The sequence below is a fragment of the Myxocyprinus asiaticus genome, chromosome 9 (assembly GCF_019703515.2).
Source record: "Myxocyprinus asiaticus isolate MX2 ecotype Aquarium Trade chromosome 9, UBuf_Myxa_2, whole genome shotgun sequence".
NCBI classification, from domain to species: domain Eukaryota; kingdom Metazoa; phylum Chordata; class Actinopteri; order Cypriniformes; family Catostomidae; genus Myxocyprinus; species Myxocyprinus asiaticus.
Genome location: NC_059352.1, coordinates 32253687 through 32272654, shown reverse-complemented (window position 1 = coordinate 32272654; position 18968 = coordinate 32253687). Strand labels below are relative to the sequence as shown.

The 18968-nt window shown below is 43.4% G+C and overlaps 1 protein-coding gene across 4 annotated transcripts in view; it reads right to left on the bottom strand.

Moving 5' to 3' along the window:
- LOC127446586 (ubiquitin carboxyl-terminal hydrolase 43-like) overlaps positions 1 to 18968 on the bottom strand; it is a 167411-nt gene that overhangs the window by 65679 nt on the left and 82764 nt on the right. For all 4 annotated transcript variants that reach the window (XM_051707626.1, XM_051707627.1, XM_051707628.1 and 1 more), the window contains exon 6: positions 14669 to 14813. In XM_051707626.1, coding sequence (XP_051563586.1) covers positions 14669 to 14813 — 145 coding nt within the window. The remainder of the gene's footprint in view (positions 1 to 14668; positions 14814 to 18968) is intronic.

The following is an 18968-nucleotide window of genomic DNA, read 5'->3' as shown; positions in this document are numbered from 1 at the left end:
ACGTTAAATTGTTTATCCGGCTCCCGCTTCCTCGTTCAGCGAGAGAACCTGTAAACTTTGGAAGTGGAGTGGTGGCAGTGTAGTGGACTAAAGCACTGAACTGGTAAGCAAACGTTTGTTGGTTCAATCCCCACAGCCACCACCATTGTGTCCTTGAGCAAGGCACTTAACTCCAGGTTGCTCCAGGGGGATTGTCCCTGTAATAAGGGCACTGTAAGTCGCTTTGTATAAAAGCATCTGCCAAATGCATAAATGTAAATGTAAACTGTTATAGTGGTGCCAAAACCTGGGATTTTTTGGAGGAAGATATGCTGTCATGGAGTCCTCACCCTTCGCCAAACTTCTCAAGATCCTCATCAGCATCCACCAAACTGAACATCAGTCTCTGCTTGAGCTGTATCAGGAACAGGAGCAGCCCTTCCAGGCCCTCCTTCAAGCTCATGCGGACGATCGACAGGTGCTATGGAGCTTGATGCCAGAGGGGGATTCTACCATTGTGACCCCGGCCGCCGGCCCCACCATGCCTCACTTCACGCTCCCCAAGATGGGACCAGAAGATGACCCGGAAGCATTCATGGAGTTATTTGAGAGGGTGGCGGAAGTATCAGTATGGCTGGAGACCCACTGGGCAGTCCGGCTGCTGCCGCTGCTGTCAGGAGAAGCTCACCTGGCAGCCCAACAACTCCCAGTCATCAGCCTCCTGGGGTTTCAGGACTTGAAACAAGCCTTCTTTCAACAGGTTGGCTGGAGTCCTGAACAACATCATTGACATTTCCTCTCACTGATGTTTAGTGAGCTCGGCCGCCCATTCACATTCGCCCAACAGCTCCGTGATGCCTGTTGGAGGTGACTGCTGGCAGAGGATTGCGATGCCAAAGCTGTCATTATTATTTTATTTTATTTTTTTCTCCCTTTTTCTCCCAATTTGGAATGCCCGATTTTCAATGTGCTTTTTTAAGTCCTCATGGTTGCGTAGTATTTCGCCTCAGTCCAGGTGGCGGAGGACGAATCCCAGCTGCCTCCGCGTCTGAGATCGTCAACCCGTGCATCTTATCACGTGGCTTGTTGAGTGCATTGCCATGGAGACATAGCGCATGTGGAGGTGTCACGCCATCCACCGCGGCATCCATGCTCAACTCACCACACGCCCCACTGAGAACGAACCACATTATAGCGATCACGAGGAGGTTACCTCATGTGACTCTACCCTCCCTAGCAACCGGGCCAATTTGGTTGCTTAGGAGACCTGTCTGGAGTCACTCAGCATGCCCTGGGATTCAAACTAGCAAACTCCAGGGGTGGTTGCCAGCGTCTTTTACCACTGAGCTACCCAGGCCCCCGCCAGAGCTGTCACTGACCTTGTGGTGCTGGAGCAGTTCGTCAGCCACTTACCGAAAGGGATGGCTGGCTGAGGACCATTTGGCGGTGTATTCGGGGGCCGGCGAGCCCTCTTCTCTCTCTCTCTCTCTCTCTCTCTCTCTCTCTCTTTCTCTCTCTCCCTCTCTCCTCCCTCCCCATCATCCTTTTCCTTTTCCCCAGAAACGGGGAATCCCGACCCCAAAACCGGTTCCCCAGTCCCATGGGCTGTTCAACCCGCCGGTTTTCCGTAACCCCCTCTGCTCTCCCCCACAGGTTGATGAATCCGTTGCTGTGGGTTTGGGCGTGAAGTCTGGGCTGGTCTGCTGGAGCTGCGGGGAAACTGGGAATTTCCAGGACCGATGCCACGCAATGGAGGTGGAGACATTGTTCCGGATCCCCGATGTGCCACAGGCCACCCCCGATCAAGCAGGAGCATACCAGATACCTGTGAGCGTACCAGATACCTTAAGGGGGGGTACATACCAAGCCTTGGTGGATTCAGGTTGTAATCAAACCTCCATTCACTAAAGCTTGGTAAAGTCAGATGCTTTGGATACGAGTGGGTGGGTGAAGGTAAGGTGTGTGCATGGGGATATTCAAAATTACCCTGTAGTGATGGTTACTTTTCAATTTCGGGGACAAAATCATAGTGTTGAGGCTGCGGCTAGTCCCTGCCACTCCCATCCACTAATCTTGGGTATGAATTGGCTGGCATTTACAACTTTATTAAGGGGAATGCATGTGGATGGGTCCTGCAACAAAACGTTTTGGTGTGTGATTTGCTGGCTGGGAAGGTGGTGCCAGGGCCATCTACATCAGCTCCACATCAGGAGGACATAAGGGAGGGGGAAGCCTCGGCAGCCCTTAGAGGATTCACTGCAGGGGATTTCCCTCTGGAGCAGATGCGAGACGAGACCTTTAGGCACGCCTTTGGTCAAGTGAAATTGATTGATGGTCTCATTGATTGAACGCCTCCAGCCAAACATCGCACTTGCATATCCGTATTTTTCAATTATCAAGGATCAGTTGTATCGAGTGATACAGGACACTCAGACAAAGGAGGATACAACCCAATTTTTGGTACCGAGGAGCCATCGAGAAATGTTATTCCAGATGGCTCATTATAATCCTATGGTGGGTCACTTAGGGCAAGAAAAGACACTGAACTGTCTAATGGCCCATTTCTATTGGCCGGGCATTCCCGGGGATGTTCGCAGGTGTTGTGCGGCATGCCGTGAATGTCAGCTGGTGAATCCACCGGCCACCCCAAGAGCGCCATTACACCCCCTTCCATTAATCAAGGTCCCCTTCAAAAGAATTGCTATGGACCTCGTTGGGCCATTAGAGTGGACGGCAGGCGGACATCGCTTTGTATTGGTTCTGGTTGATTATGCAACGCGATATCCAGAAGAAGTGCCTCTGCGCAACATTTCAGCGCAAAGTGTTGCGGAGGCACTCTACAGAATAATCTCTCGAGTGGGGATTCTGAAAGAAAACCTCACTGATCAGGGCACTACATTCATGTCATGTACACTACGCAAACTGTACAAATTATTGGGGATTAAATTGATTCCCAAACGGACGGCTTGGTCGAAGGATTTAATCAGACCCTAAAGAATATGATTCGTAAGTTTGTGCACAAAGATGCTCAAAATTGGGACAAGTGGCTCGAGCCCCTATTATTTGCAGTACGAGAGGTCCCGCAAGCCTCCACGGGGTTCTCCCCATTTGAATTATTATATCGGTGTCGACCGCACGGCGTGCTAAGACGTCCTACAGGAAAATTGGGAGGAGGGACCTTCAAACAGCAAAAGCGAAATTCAATACATTCTTGATCTGAGAGCAAAACTCCACACACTGGGGCAATTAATATAGGAGAATTTGCTCCAGGCTCAAGAACGTCAAAGCTGGCTGTTTAATACGGGTACTCAGTTACGGAAATTTACAATGGGAGATAAAGTTCTTGTATTGCTCCCCACATCGAGCTCTAAATTACTCACCAAGTGGCAAGGACCCTTTGAGGTCACACGGCGAGTTGGGGAAATCAGTTATGAGGTGAAACGAACGGATAGAGAAGGAGCACGTCAGATTTACCACCTCAACCTCCTAAAACCATGGAGAGAGGGGGTCCCTGTGACTTTGGTGATGCTGGTTCTGGAAAGGGAGGAGCTCGGACCGGAGGTGAACTAAAAAGTCACCGATCGAGTCTCCCCAGTCACTTGTGGAGACCACCTCTCACCATCCCAAATCACAGAGGTTGCCAGGTTGCAAGGAGAATTCTCAGATGTGTTCTTGACTCTTCCCAGTCATATGATTCTCATTGAGCACCATATCGAGACAACCCCAAGGGTAGTGGCACGTAGTTGTCCCTAGCGATTACCTGAACACAAAAAAAGTGGTTTGGGAAGAATTAAAGGCCATGCTGGATATGGGGGTAATAGAAGAATCCCACAGTGACTAGGCCAGCCAGGTGGATTTGGCTCCGAAGAGTGATGGTGCGGTCCAGTTCTGTGTGGATTATAGAAAAGTCAATGCGGTGTCTAAATTCCATTTGGTTTGTTCAGGGCCCTGGCTACGTTTCAACAACTTATGGACCGAATCCTCAGACCGCATGCTGCTTATGCCACTCTCCTGACTTCTCTCTCCCTTTTATCTTGCAGACACACACATCGGACAGGGGGTTGGGAGCAACTGTCCCAGATGGTGGAGGGGAGGAGCACCCCATGCTGTACATTAGTCACAAACTCTCACTGAGGGAGACTAGGTACAGCATGATAGAGAAGGAATGTTTGGCCATCAAGTGGGCAGTCCTCACCCTCTGGTACTATCTGTAGGGGCATGCTTTCACCCTCTGTTTGGACCACATGCTCCAACGCATGAAGGATGCCAATGTGTGGATCACCCCTTGGTAACTAGCTCTCCAGCCTTTTAAGTTCGAGGTGGTCCACAGGCCAGGGGTGCAGATGGCTGTGGCGGATTTCCTCTCCAGAAATGGAGGGGTTGGGGGGGGGAGTAAGTCACATGCCGGATGGCTCACCGGCCTGAGTCGGGTGATGGGGATATGTGGTGATATGGGCATGATGTGGGAGAGGAGGAACAGTAATGATTGACACCTGTGGGAAATTATCTCAAACAGCTGTTCTGTGTTACAGTGAGAGCTGTAGAGGGATAAAAAGGGAATCCAGACCGCCAGAGAGAGAGAGAAGCGACACACAAGCAGACTGTGTGCGTGATCGTTTGGGCTGAAAAGCCAGTAGTGTGTGTGTTACACTGAAAAGTATGGGGAATAAAGACTCATGTTAAATTGTTTATCTGGCTCCCGCTTCCTCCTTCAATGAGAGAACCTGTAAACCGTTACATCGGTCGTTCCCCATTCACATAGATAGGAGCTGTACTTTTATACCTCCTCCTTACCAAATCAAAATCAATCAAATCACTTTATTGTCACACAGCCATATACACAAGTGCAAAGGTATGTGAAATTCTTGGGTGCAGTTCCGATCAACATAGCAGTCGTGACAGTGATGAGACATATACCAATTTACAATAACATCAAATTAACACAACACAATTTAAACATCTGTTATACACATAATTACACTCAACAATATACAAATAATAACATACACTGTACAGTATACAATACGCTGTTTTTGTTTTTTTTTTTTGTTTTTTTTTATTATATAGATACACATTATTCAATAAAAAAAAGTATATATATATATATATATATATATATATATATATATATATATATATATATATATATATATAGAATGTACAGTATTGTACTGTATTGACATTCAGGCTGTCGGTTGATAGTCAGTTGTTAAGAGAGAACATAATATAATAATAATAATATAATTTATAATAGTCCGGTGTGAGATATAAGAGTAAGGGTAATAAAGTGCAGTGCTGATGTATTTTGATCGTGGGAGATCAAGAGTTCAGAAGTCTGATTGCTTGGGGGAAGAAGCTATCATGAAGTCGGCTGGTGCGGGTCCTGATGCTGCGATACTGTCTACCTGATGGTAGCAGTGAGAACAGCCCATGGCTCGGGTGGCTGGAGTCTCTGATGATCCTCCGAGCTTTTTTCACACACCGCCTTGTATATATTTCCTGGAGGGAGGGAAGCTCACCTCCGATGATGTGTCTGGCAGTTCGCACCACCCTTTGCAGTGCTTTGCGGTTGTGGGCAGTGCTATTGCCGTACCAGGCGGAGATACAGCCAGTCAGGATGCTCTCCACAGTGCAGGTGTAGAACCGTGTGAGGATGTGGCGGTTCATTCCAAACTTCCTCAGCCTTCTCAGGAAGAAGAGGCGCTGCTGAGCCTTCTTCACAACGACTTCAGTGTGGACGGACCATGTGAGTTCCTCAGTGATGTGGACACCCAGGAACTTGAAGCTGCTGACTCTCTCCACTGGTGCTCCATTGATGGTGATGGGACTGTGTTCTCTGTCTTATCTTCTGAAGTCCACCACAAGCTCCTTTGTCTTACTGACGTTGAGGGAGAGGTTGTGCTCCTGACACCAGTGTGTCAGAGTGTGCACTTCCTCTCTGTAGGCTGTTTCATCATTGTCAGTGATCAGACCTACCACCGTCGTGTCATCAGCAAACTTAATGATGACATTGGAGCTATGTGTTGCCACACAGTCATGTGTGTACAAGGAATACAGTAGTGGGCTGAGAACACAGCCCTGCGGAGCTCCAGTGTTGAGGGTTAGTGATGAGGAGATGTTGCTGCCTATTCTAACCACCTGGCGTCTGCTTGACAGGAAGTCCAGGATCCAGCTGCACAGCGAGCTGTTTAAGCCCAGAGCCTGGAGTTTCTCATCTAGCTTGGAGGGCACTATGGTTTTGAATGCTGAGCTGTAGTCTACAAACAGCATTCTCACATAAGTGTTCTTTTTTTCCAGGTGGGAGAGAGCAGTGTGTATTGTAGATGCAATGGCATCATCAGTGGAGCGGTTGTTGCGGTAAGCAAACTGCAGTGGGTTAAGATTGAGTGGCAATACAGAGCAGATGTAATCTCTGATTAGTCTCTCAAAACATTTGCTGATGATGGGGGTCAGAGCAACAGGACGCCAGTCATTTAAACAAGTTATTTTTGATGGTTTTGGTGCAGGCACAATGGTGGATGTTTTAAAGCATGTGGGGACTACAGACAAAGAGAGGGAAAGGTTGAAAATGTCCGTAAAAACACCAGCCAGCTGGTTCGCGCACGCTCTGATGACGCGGCCCGGAATGCCATCTGGGCCCGCGGCTTTGCAGATATTCACCCGTCGGAAGGATCGGGTTACATCCGCTAAGGAGATGGAGAGTGAACTAACCTCTGCAGCTTCGGCCGTGAGAGCTCTCTCCGCGAGGGTGGTGTTATTTCCCTCGAAACGAGCATAAAAAGTATTTAGCTCATCCGGTAGAGAGGCAGCGGTGTTCATGGCGGAGTTTTTATTCCCTTTAAAGTCTGTGATGATGTTAATTCCCTGCCACATGCTTCTGGAGTTGGTGGTGTTAAACTGTCCTTCAATCTTGCTCCTGTACTGGCGTTTTGCTGTTTTGATAGTTTTTCGGAGGGCATAACTGGCTTGTTTATGCTCCTCCGCGTTCCCGGAATTAAAAGCGGAGGTCCGCACATTAAGTGCCGTGCGAACATCGCTATTGATCCACGGCTTCTGATTCGGATAGATTCGTACAGTTCTGGTCGGAATCACTTCCTCTACGCACGTTCTGATGAAACACATTACGCTATAAGCGTAAAGCTCGATGTCGTCATCAGAGGCGGACCGGAACATCTCCCAGTCTGTGTGATCAAAACAGTCTTGTAGCATAGAGTCTGATTGGTCCGACCAGCACTGGATCGTTCTGAGGGTGGGTGCTTCCTGTTTCAATTTCTGCCTGTAAGCGGGTAGAAGCAGAATGGAAGAGTGGTCCGATTTGCCAAATGGTGGGCGGGGGAGGGATTTGTAGCCATCCCGGAATGGAGAGAAGCAATGATCCAAAACCCGGTCCCCTCGTGTGTTGAAACTAATGTGCTGGTGATATTTTGGTGCGACTGATTTTAAACTGGCTTTATTAAAGTCCCCGGTCACAATGAACGCGGCCTCAGGGTGCGCGGTGTCCTGCTCACTTATAATCCCATAAAGTTCCTTGAGTGCCCGGTCTGTGTCGGCTTGTGGGGGAATGTACACAGCAGTGATAATGACCGCTGTGAATTCCCTCGGTAGCCAGAATGGTCGACACAGAAGCATAAGAAATTCCAGATCAGGAGAACAGAAAGACTTGATGGAATGTACGTTCCTCTGATCACACCAGGATTTGTTGATCATAAAACATACACCACCTCCTCTAGTTTTACCTGAGAGGTCTTTCGCTCTGTCAGCTCGGTGCACGGAGAACCCCGCGGGTTCAATGGCTGAGTCTGGAATCTCCGCAGACATCCAAGTTTCTGTTAGGCAGATAATGCAGCAGTCCCTCATCTCTCGTTGGAAAGAGATCCGCGCTTTCAGCTCGCAGAGCTTGTTATCCAGAGACTGAACATTTGCCAGTAGAATAGTGGGTAGCGGGGGTCGATTTGCGCGGTGTCTTACTCTGATGAGAACGCCGGCTCTGTTTCCCCTTTTCCTCCTGTGTTTCCGTGGCCGTGCTGCCCAGACAAAGGGCTCTGCTTGCGTGTTTGTAAACAGCAGGTCGGCATTGAGGAATGTGAAGTCCGGTTTTCGGTGTGAGATCGCTGAACCAATGTCCAAAAGTGTTTGTCTGTCGTAGACAATAAGGCAGACAACATCCAAGACAAAAAACATAAGAATTGTGAACAAAACAAACAAAACATTGCTATGTTGTGTCGGAGCTCGCAACGCAGCAGCCATACTCGGCGCCATCTTGAGTCCTCAATAATACCACGTGATATTCATACACTAAAATTATGATTATTGACAATAAAATGTAGAAATCAGAGTAATCACAGACGGAACAGTTTGTTTAATTAACGCAACTCATTTTCTCACTGAAGCTCCATAACGCTTTCTACGGCGAGCCCCGAGGGGATAAGTACACAATCACACACATACACAGGGAAAAGTTACTTTATGAATCGCATCCTTATTCATTCTGTTACAACTGTTTATGTTTACGTGGTAATCCTGTTGTTATTTCGCAGATCTCCACATGACAGGGAAGCAGAGAGAAAGTCAGAATGAGCTGGTATGTCTACCCTCTGCCATTCTGAAACTGTATGTGTGTGTGTGTGTGTGTGTGACAGAGTTTCGGCTGAAGAGAACGACACCTCAAGCTCAACATTCGGTAGGTGTGTGACACCCTTGGCCAAAATCAAGTTGTTCTGAACTGGCTAATGAGATGCCGGCTTTAATATACGGCAATAAGAATCATTTTAGACCTATTCATTGACTGCGCTGCCTGGCGCGATGTCACAGAAATAGAAACCATTCCAAAAATAGAAAGCCCTGTCGCTCGTCATGTGTCGCGGATGGTTAAAACAAAAACTCTGATTAACCCAAAAATGAAAATTCTCGCATCATTTATTCACCCTCATGCCATCCCAGATGTGTATGAATTTCTCTCTTCTGCTGAACACAAACAAAATGCAACTTTCATTTCTTCATTCAATCATTTCTGCATAACACAAACGAAGATTTTTAGAAGGCCCCGTCTGCCGGTAGGTCATCCCCGTCTACCTGGAACTGGGAGGGGACAAGGGGAGGGAAACAACAATAACAAAAACACGGTACATACACACCGTAACGGTGATGATACCGACTTAAAATATAATAATAATATATAAAAAGAGAGGGAAAGGCCAACGCGGAGCGGCATTGGGAGAGAGTAAAAAAAATTTGCTCACCGGTTCTCCGATATGCCATAGCCTGGTCCTCGGCCACTCCTCCACCCTCTAGCAGACAACAGCCGCGCCAATCCAGACGGATTGGAGGCAGTCCTCTGGCCCCTGGCGGACGGAATGCCCCGCCGCGTTCCGGTGGATGGAAGGGGTCTCCCCCGCCCCTGGCAGCAGTCCTCCCATTCCAGGCGGTCGGCCAGGAGACCCTCCCCGCTCACAGTCAGCAGCCGTTCCTCTGCTCTCAGGCGGCCGGGCTCCTCTGTTTCAGCGGCTGGTAGGGGTCTCCTCTGCCCCTGGCAGCAGCCCTGACTGCTCCAGGCAGTCGGTTAGGAGCCCCTCCTCCCGGTCGGCAGCCGTTCCTCCACTCTCAGGCGGCCGGGCTCCTCTGTCCCCCGGCGGATGGCCGCGGCTGCTCCATCGGGGTTGATGGTAATGGCGAGGACTCTACTACGGCGCATCCCTCCTCCTTCCCGTGTTTCGGCACCAGTATAACACATTCAATGGAAAGGAGGAGGCGAGAACCGGCTTGATAACATAAATATTTTAATAATAAAATAAACCAAAAGGACAAACACACACAGGTGTCGGACAGCTGTCTGTAACTCTCTCTCTGTCACACTGCTGTCTATGGTCACCCTTATCCCTCTCGGGCTTCATCAGCCTAATTAGGGGCCGGGTGTGTGTAATCATGACCCAGCCCCGCCCTCCGCCCTGCGACATATACCTTTAATAATTTTTGCAATAGGACCAAACCTATTCCGAAAAGATTTGGTCGTCAGGTGAAAATACTGTTAAAATACGTAGTATTAATGCTAATTTTAAAATAGCCTCAATTCAAGCCTACTAGAGGAAGACAGATTTATCCTTTGATCCTTGATTCTGCCCAAAGTTACTTACTAACTCTATTTTGTGGTATTTTTTTGTGCAACCATTTGCTCACTAAAGGTCTAGCTCTAAAAAACATTTAAACTCCTTTCAGGCAATTACTGTTGTACAAAGTGGTATACAGGTAAATCCAAAAAGAATGTACTTCAATTGAATATACATTTGCATCCCTTCATTACCCTGTTTGTAGAAGAGTGTAACACCATAATGAAAGTTTATATGTAAGGGAGAGAGCAGCACACCGATGAGAGCAATGACAGACAGTCTAATTCCCAATCCATTTGTCTTTCTTTGCAATAATCCCACTGTTGCTATTTTTCATCAGATGGAATATCAATTTTCAAACAAAGCACAAGCACAAGTTCATTTTCCAATAAAGAAATCTTGGCAGACATCCAACAAAATCTCATCTGATTGGAAATTGCTGAAGGAAAAAAAAAATCTTATTTCACTGCAGTAGAAAAAGACAACTCTTAAGAGAGACAAGGTAAAACCTGGATCTACAGTACATGAGCCTGATTTGTTTTGCAGAGCCGTTACACTTCTGTTGCAGTATATTCAGTATTAGCCCTATTTAAATCATATTTGTAATATTTCTTCATGGTTTACATCATATTTTTAAATTTTGGACTGACACTACCTTTGTTCGGCTGATAATTGTGGTGGCCTAAGTATATGTTAATGATCAGTGATGTTATTAAGATGGAAAATATGCAAATAGCTAAAATACACTCATTAGTCAACAGCTGACAGAAGGGTGAGCAGTTTTATTAATTATAAAATGTTTCTTGACTGAATGTGAAGTGCTGCTAATCTCACCTGGCTAGATATTTAAATTAAAGCAATAGTATAACTAAAAATTATTATTCTCTAATCAATTACACACTATTATGCCATTTCAAACTCGTTTGACTTTCTTCTGCGGAACACAAACAATTTTTTTCATAGATAGTATGATGGACTTATATCCATACAATGCAAGTCATCAAGGGGGTCCATAGCATTTAAGCTTCAAAAAGGACATAAAAACAACAAAAGTTATCCATCGAATTTGGGTGAGAAACAGACCAAAATGTAACTACTTTTCACTACAAGCGTGAGGAAGAGTAAACAATTAAAATATGACCGTGGCCAGGAGACTGCAGATTTATAATAAAAAAGGAGTTACATTTGAGATGGCATAAGGGCAAGTAAATGATGAGAGAATTATCATTTTTGAGTAATCTATTCCTTTAAATTAGTTAATTTACCCACATGAAGTCTTGAAACACCCTTGTTTAATATATATTTCTATAATTATTTTATAAAAAGTACAACAATAGAACAAAACTCTTGATGTTTTTTTTTCTTCTGAAAGTCAAAACATGTAAAGCAAGCAGCAGCAGCAACCATTAAGGGTTTGTCCTGCATTGGAAATTTTATGGTGGCCGTCCAACGCATGTTTACATGGCACGAAGCGTTATCAGCTCTGCTCTATCCTACTGTATCTCTGGTTTCCCTCAATATGTGAGCTCCAGAGACAAGATAGCACAGAGCAGATCACTTCAACTGGGCTTCCCTCGATGTCGCACAGCAGACCACAAAACGTATGCGGCGTTTAAAAAAAAGAATTCATATCAAATAATCTATTAATCTATAGGCAGAATCGTCTCGGTTACTGTCGTAACCTCCGTTCCCTGATGGAGGGAACGAGACGTTGTGTCGATGTAGTGACACTAGGGGTCGCTCTTGACCCCGAACACCTCTGATCTTTGAGAAAAGGCCAATGAGAATTGGCGAGTGGAATTTGCATGCCATTCCCCCGGACATACGGGTTTAAAAGGAGCTGGCTTGCAACCACTCATTCAGGTTTTGTACTGAGGAGCCGAGACAGGGTCCCGGCCATTTCAGCGGGTAGTACAGTGTTGTGGTAGGGGGGACACAACGTCTCGTTCCCTCCATCAGGGAATGGAGATTACGACAGTAACCGAGACGTTCCCCTTCTGTCACTCACTCGATGTTGTGTCGATGTAGTGACACAAGGGTTCCCTATACGAAACACCACAACTAGCTGAACCGTGTTACGTGGACTGACAGTGCAGGTGCAAGCAAGCTGCTGCGTGCGTAGTAGCAGGTGCACCGGTCTGCACGTAGCCTCCCCCAACGCCCTAAAAAACGTCATATAGTTCCCCACATCCCTGGGGGGGGGAAAAGACGTATCTAGTATGGAAGCAGTCCGCGCCAGCTGCTGCCTTTTCTCTCTATGTTTTCTCTCCACAGAATATTCAGTTATTCAGAATATTCCATTTTAACGCTCAATATATGCGCCGGGGAAGGTGTTCTTTTCCTATCCTATTCTTTCAGGGGGAAAAGACCCCGCGGAGACCACATCATGCCCGGAGGGGAGGTAACATGTGGCAAGCATATCATGTGGGCTCAGAGCCGAACATGGAAGAGGCGTGATGGTGGGTCCTGCCTGAAAGGGGAGGAGCTCTACAAACATGGTGACCGGGACAGAGAGGGCTCTGTCGAAGGGAGACGCAGGTCTGATGACAGGGAGACCGTACTGCGGAAAATACATCACGGGGGTTACCGGAGTAACCGGCACCTGTGGAGCACATACCTTAGTAAGGTGTATGTGTGTGATTGTGTATTAGCACATGTACTGGTTCTGGCTGTGAATTCCTCCGCTGAAGGAAGGAAGGACATCCAGGGTTCACGGGTTCGTGAACTCGCATGGGAAAAGAAGTGCACATCTTTGCCTCTTTGGAGGGGAAAGGTGCTATACGTAAGCAATACACCTGGCCAGCTGTCCGTATTCCCGAACTTACCTGTTCGTACCTGACAGAACACGGGATGAAACCGGCTCAACCCGGAGATTGTAAAATCTCGCAAAGGTATTGGGTGTCACCCAGCCCGCTGGGTGACACCCAATAACTACATTGACCTAACGCAGTAATGAGGAGCAACTTTCCTATGCTTATGCAATTAAATGAAACAAACATTTTCACTAGCACAGTTCCAACTCAACAAAGTGCACTACTAATGGGTATGGTCAGAATATTACAACTAGTCCTATACAAATAAGGTTTTCATTAAATTCAGTTTCACATAGCACCTTAAAATAATAAATTCTGTGTCGAATTCAAAAGCTTCCAGATGCTTAGATAAAAATAACTCATTTTCAGAGTAAACATGAAATGCAGTTAGTTAATTATGTTATATCAGGGGTTTACAAAGTGTGGGGCGCGCCTCTCCAGGGGGGTGCTAGAGCATGTCATATATGAGCAATTATATATGTATTGAGTTCAACTATTATATTATATTTAAAACTTTATTTAAACAGTTCTGAAAATAATAGAATATATATTCTATTATAGAAAACCCCTGTGTTATATATTAATTAATTGCAATTATGTAATAAGCCAACTTCATGCATGTGGATGACCGTATATGTCAGCAACAACCGAAGAGCATTTTTGGCACAAGAAAAACCCTACCACTATCTCTCGATCTAAGTGTCTAAGTGTGTTATGTAACCCTTTTTGCAAACCAAACTGTTAAAAAAAGAACCCAAATTACAATTCTAATTCAGTTATCTATGAGTTATAGCAAGATACCTTTTATACATGTCTTTCTACACAGATTGCAGGGTAAACTGTAATGGAATAAACTCTTTACCTGCACACCAATAGAGACACTTTGAGGCTTTATCAGTATATGTTTAAAGCGCATAAGCATTACGCTGCAACAAAGAGTGGAAGACATTATCACAACTGTTTTGCGTCTTCCACTTTTGACAACCTAAATTTTTTATGATGCCTCCGAGCATATGATATATTGTTAATTTTCTATTGTTCATCTGACAGTCATGCTAAACTTACATGCTATGACAAGACTTGGGTTATATCTGAGTTTCAACCCAGTGTCTTTATCTTCAAGGTGAAAAAAGGTGTAGCTCATTTATAAGGAAAATGCTACATTGCAATTCTATCACGTGACTGCATCATTGGATTATGAAGTCACATTGGTCTTGTAGATATACCTGTGTGTAATGCAAATTTATCTCTGTAATAGTATATTTTCCAGTGTATAGCACATTGCCTTGTATGTTTACATTTTTCTTTAAGGTGCTATAAGCGATTTTATTAATACTACACAGGAAATATCATTACTCCCTGACAGATACTGTACCACTGAAATAGGTGTCCTGAGAAATCACACTTGCTGTTGTGACAGCCGTAGGCTCTGAAAACAGCAAAAAAGTTTCAGGGTTGCGGTCCACCCTTTTTATCAAAAGCACTCTCTACCTGTCAATCATTGTAAACATTTGGATTTGCTGACAGGTCTCTGGAGGGCAGGGCTTTGAAGAGATGATGTGTGGTTGAAGCGATGGGGGGTGTTCTTGTTCAGTGGCTAACCCTACTGAAAAATAACATTTTAAACCAGCCCAAGCTGGTTGGCTGGTCTAAGGTGGTTTAAGCTTGTCTCTTAACCTGAAATTGCATATAGCACCTCTAACTGTTGATGTCCAGTTAGCTAACTGTGGCCTAAGACATTGCTTTGATTTTCTTGTGTATCATTCTGGTTACCTGAGAATCGCATGGAGCCTCCCCTGATGAAGAGGGGCGGGGCCTGGAAGGCATAGATAACATCACTCTCTGAGATACTCGTCATATCATCTTCATCAGAAAAAGAGCGTTGGAATCCATTTGAGTTCATTTCTGTCAAAATCACCTAAAAAAGAAAGAGAAATTTTGATCTGATCAGTTAAAAGGCTATGTGTACCATGGAATGGATTATTCTGACAAATGAGAAACTTGGGTCCTAGTAAACAAAGAGGATTTCAGGTTGTTCTTTAGCTGTTATTTTCCAGAAGCTGTTGTCACATCACAAACAAACAGATAAGGGGATTTGTGCTCAAACACTCAGCATAACAAACTATTAGACTCAGCGGTAGGTCAATCTCTCTAGCTTGTTTTCTTTTTCTTCCTCAGTATCTCACTCCATTACAATGTTTCACACCACTGTCTTCTTCCCCATCTAACACATATATGTACAGTGAGTCTGAAACAACACTGAACATTTTGGATAAAAAAAATAATAATAGAAAAAATAAATAAAAAAACATGTTGTTTTGGGTATTGTTGGCTTGTTAAAATGCAAAAAGTAACACGTAAAATATTGCAAATGTAGTTTTTGTGCTTTTTAACATACATCTATCAATGTATTTTACTCTTTGTTATTCTATTATATTTGAAAATGTATTTTCCTTAGCCAAAATTCGTTCCATAATAATGTGGCATAATAATGGCATAGCTCCATGCATGGGTGCCTGCAGGATTTCAGCTCAGGGTACACACAGAAACAGGACCAAGTAATGAAGTGTACCCTTATTGTATATATATATATATATATATATATATATATATATATATATATATATATATATATATATATATATATATTTTTTTTTTTTTTTTTTTTTTTTGGCAAAATAACAACAAAGCATTCAATTCTGGTGACTTTGAGAGAAGCATTTTTTATTGTTATTTTCTTGAGTATGTATAGCATTTATGTAACTATCAGCTAAAGCATTTTTAAAAGAGGCTATTTAGACTAGTGTCAGAAATTAACTTTTCTATTAAGAGGCAACATTTGCCCCCTGGAGTTGATTTTAGTGCCATTTTTTTTTTTTTTTACCATTATGAGGACATTGTTAGGGCATATTTTATAACCAAACAAAATATGACAATATGACGTCATTGTGTTATTTCAAATACTTCAAATTAATAAATTCCTTAAAATACATGTTAAACCTGAATAACTAGATAATCGTTCACCTATAAATTTAAATGAACATCAAATAATTTAATGTGATACGTATATATATATATATATATATATATATATATATATATATATATATATATATATATATATATATATTAGGTCTAGAATAGAAAAGGAAACATATCCAATAATACAAATAAGAAAAAGAAATCATAAGTGAAAAATTTTTTTTGCCCCCACATTTTTATTTTCGGGGTCCTTTTTGTAATGCTTCAGTGGCATTTTTGCCCTGAGCCCTTAATTTTTTACCCTGGTTCAGACCAAATGCGTTCTTGCACTCAAAAAAGCAAGATGCAGCGCAATGAATAAGGCAGAACGCAGGGGTCTCGAGACGTGTTTTTAACAGTTTAAGGTCTAAAAACACAGCAAAACGTGGCAAAAACACATTAATCTAGTGCATGTTTATATGAAAAATGACTGAAATTGACAGAGGAAGTTTTATGAGGATGCTTGAGCGAGGATGCACAGGTGGACTAGATGTGGAAATCTTTTGTGTCGAAGCACCCACCCAATCTCCTGAAAATTCATACATAATTTACGAGTTGGCTATTTCATATGTTGCCGCACTATGTTGTTCAAATAAACTCGAATTCATCACATGCAAATTCCTGGATGTCTAATGCGGAAGTAAGCGCAAGTTCCGCGCACGAGGCGTTAAGGACGTACTTATTAATATTATGCCCTTACCCAAACCCCTAATCTAAACCTAACTGATCTGTAGAGTGTGTAAACATGATAGGAAGCTGTTGTGTGTGACAGAAGCAAGTAACTGTCGCGTATTAGATGGAAACGATGTCCAGCGATGTCACTGGCTGTAGTGAAAGATGTAGGAATTCAAACGAGTGCAGTCGCACGATATCATCTGAATTAGCAAAATTTAGAAAAGTTGTACAAATCCAGACGATTTCACTGTGAAAGTGTATTGGAAGCACCTGACGCACGCATAAATTCTCCTCCCCCTTTGCATCTGACACAATAGTTCTAATTCATGTTTCACTGCTGTTTTACCTGTAATTGCCATTTTCGAGAGTGCATCTTGAATTTTTAGGATTTATTCTTAATATATCAATAAATCATATTTGAACAACATAACGTCAAGCACTCCAAGGTAATGCAGCTGTGCAAAGGCGACGCTCTGAAATGACGCTTAAACAAGAGGGACATTCTATTTGACAAATACATTATTCACTTGGATTCCTCCATCATCGTTTCCTTTCCTTGCATCTTTTCATTGTATCCTAACATGCAGCTGACAGGATGCAAAAGAAAGGATGCAAGTAAAAGGGACAGTTTTAGAAATGAGAAGCCATAGACGAGAAAGTCGCTGAACTGTTTCTTTGCCGGATCTGCGCTATATGTGATTGATATTAATGCTTTTTTTTTTTTTTCATTTTCTTTTTTTATCAACAACTGACAGTAAAGAACATAAGAGATATTCAAACAGACATCATAAAGCAAGTTCGTGCATTACTTTACAACATGTTTGTGGCCATTTTACAACATGTTAAAGTCATGTTCTGTATTAACGAATTCTGTGGAGTACACTATATACACTGTAAATACTAACAGTAATCTCAAATTATAAAAAAAATAGTTTACTCAACTTAATCTTAAGTTTTTACTATTCTTACTAGTTTTAATTAAGTTACTGTTACTCTCTGAATCCTAAAGTTGTCATTAAGGAAAACATTTAACTAAACTACTTGAAATGTCACATTTTAGAAACATAACTCAAATACATAAGTTCTTTAAACTTTGGCTTTGAGTACTACTAACTCAGAATTACCAAATACAAAATTGCAGCTGTGTGGAATACCCATAAACCCTTACACTTGAATAAATTATGTTTGTTTGGTCAAAACAAGGGAACATATGTAGTAAAACAATATTTTTTTTTATTTAAAAATGTATTTTTATGACTATTATGACTATTGTTGTTGTTTTTGTTGTAGCTGGTTGATAATTGAGATTTTTGTAAAGTCACTATGAGGGTGATTAGTGTTACCTCTGACAAACTTGGAGCCTGTTAAGTTTAAGCCATTTTTCTTTACTCAACTGTACTTTACAAAAGTGCAGATTTATGTGCACTAAGAAGTACTAAGAAGAGTCTAGTCGTAATTTCCCTTATTCTGACATGTTATAAACCAATTTAAATAATTAAATCAAAACAACAATATTTTAATCACAGATGAGTTCAGCTTACTTGTAGCTAGTTAATGTTACTTAAAAAATTTAATTCAGTTTACTTGAACCAAATAAGTATGTTTACTTAGAAAAAGCATGCAAACCGATTGCCTTGAAAAATCTAAGTAAGGTCAACTAATTAGATTTTACAGAGTAAAGGGACAAATACAGTTAGTACAGTTAGTTCCCTATCTGTCACTCACTCAACGTTGGTGTCGATGTAGTGACACTAGGGGTCACTCTTGGGAGCCCGAGACACCTCTGGTCTTTGATAAAAGGCCAATGAAAATTGGCGAGTGGTATTTGCATGCCACTCCCCCGAACATACGGGTATAAAAGGAGCTGGTATGCAACCACTCATTCAGATTTTCTCTTCGGAGCCGAACGGTCATGCTCATTGAGCTGAATAGCACTGTTCATTCACCTCTGCTGGATCTGACGGCGCATTTCAGCGGCTTCTCCCTCCTCTGCACTGGTGCACTGCAGAGAACGCCCCTGGGCGCTTCGGCAGAAAAACTAGAGAGTATATTTTCTGAAAGAGCATTTTTCCCCTCTAAAAGAGTATATATTTCTCTAAAAGAGCGCACACACGGAACGTCTTTTTAAAGACGCGTCTTTTTAAAGATGCCTTTCCGTTCGTGTGTTATTCCTGGTTGCGGTCGTTTTCTCTCAACTTCGGATGGTCATGATCGCTGTCTTTCGTGTCTGGGCGCGACCCACACGGAGGCAGCGTTTATGAATGGCTCATGTTCTCACTGCGAGAACATGACCATGGCAACGTTGCGGTCGCGGCTTGCTTTCGTAAGAAAGCAAGCCACCCCAGCGGCTCCCCGCCTTGGTCCTCCTACCTACGGG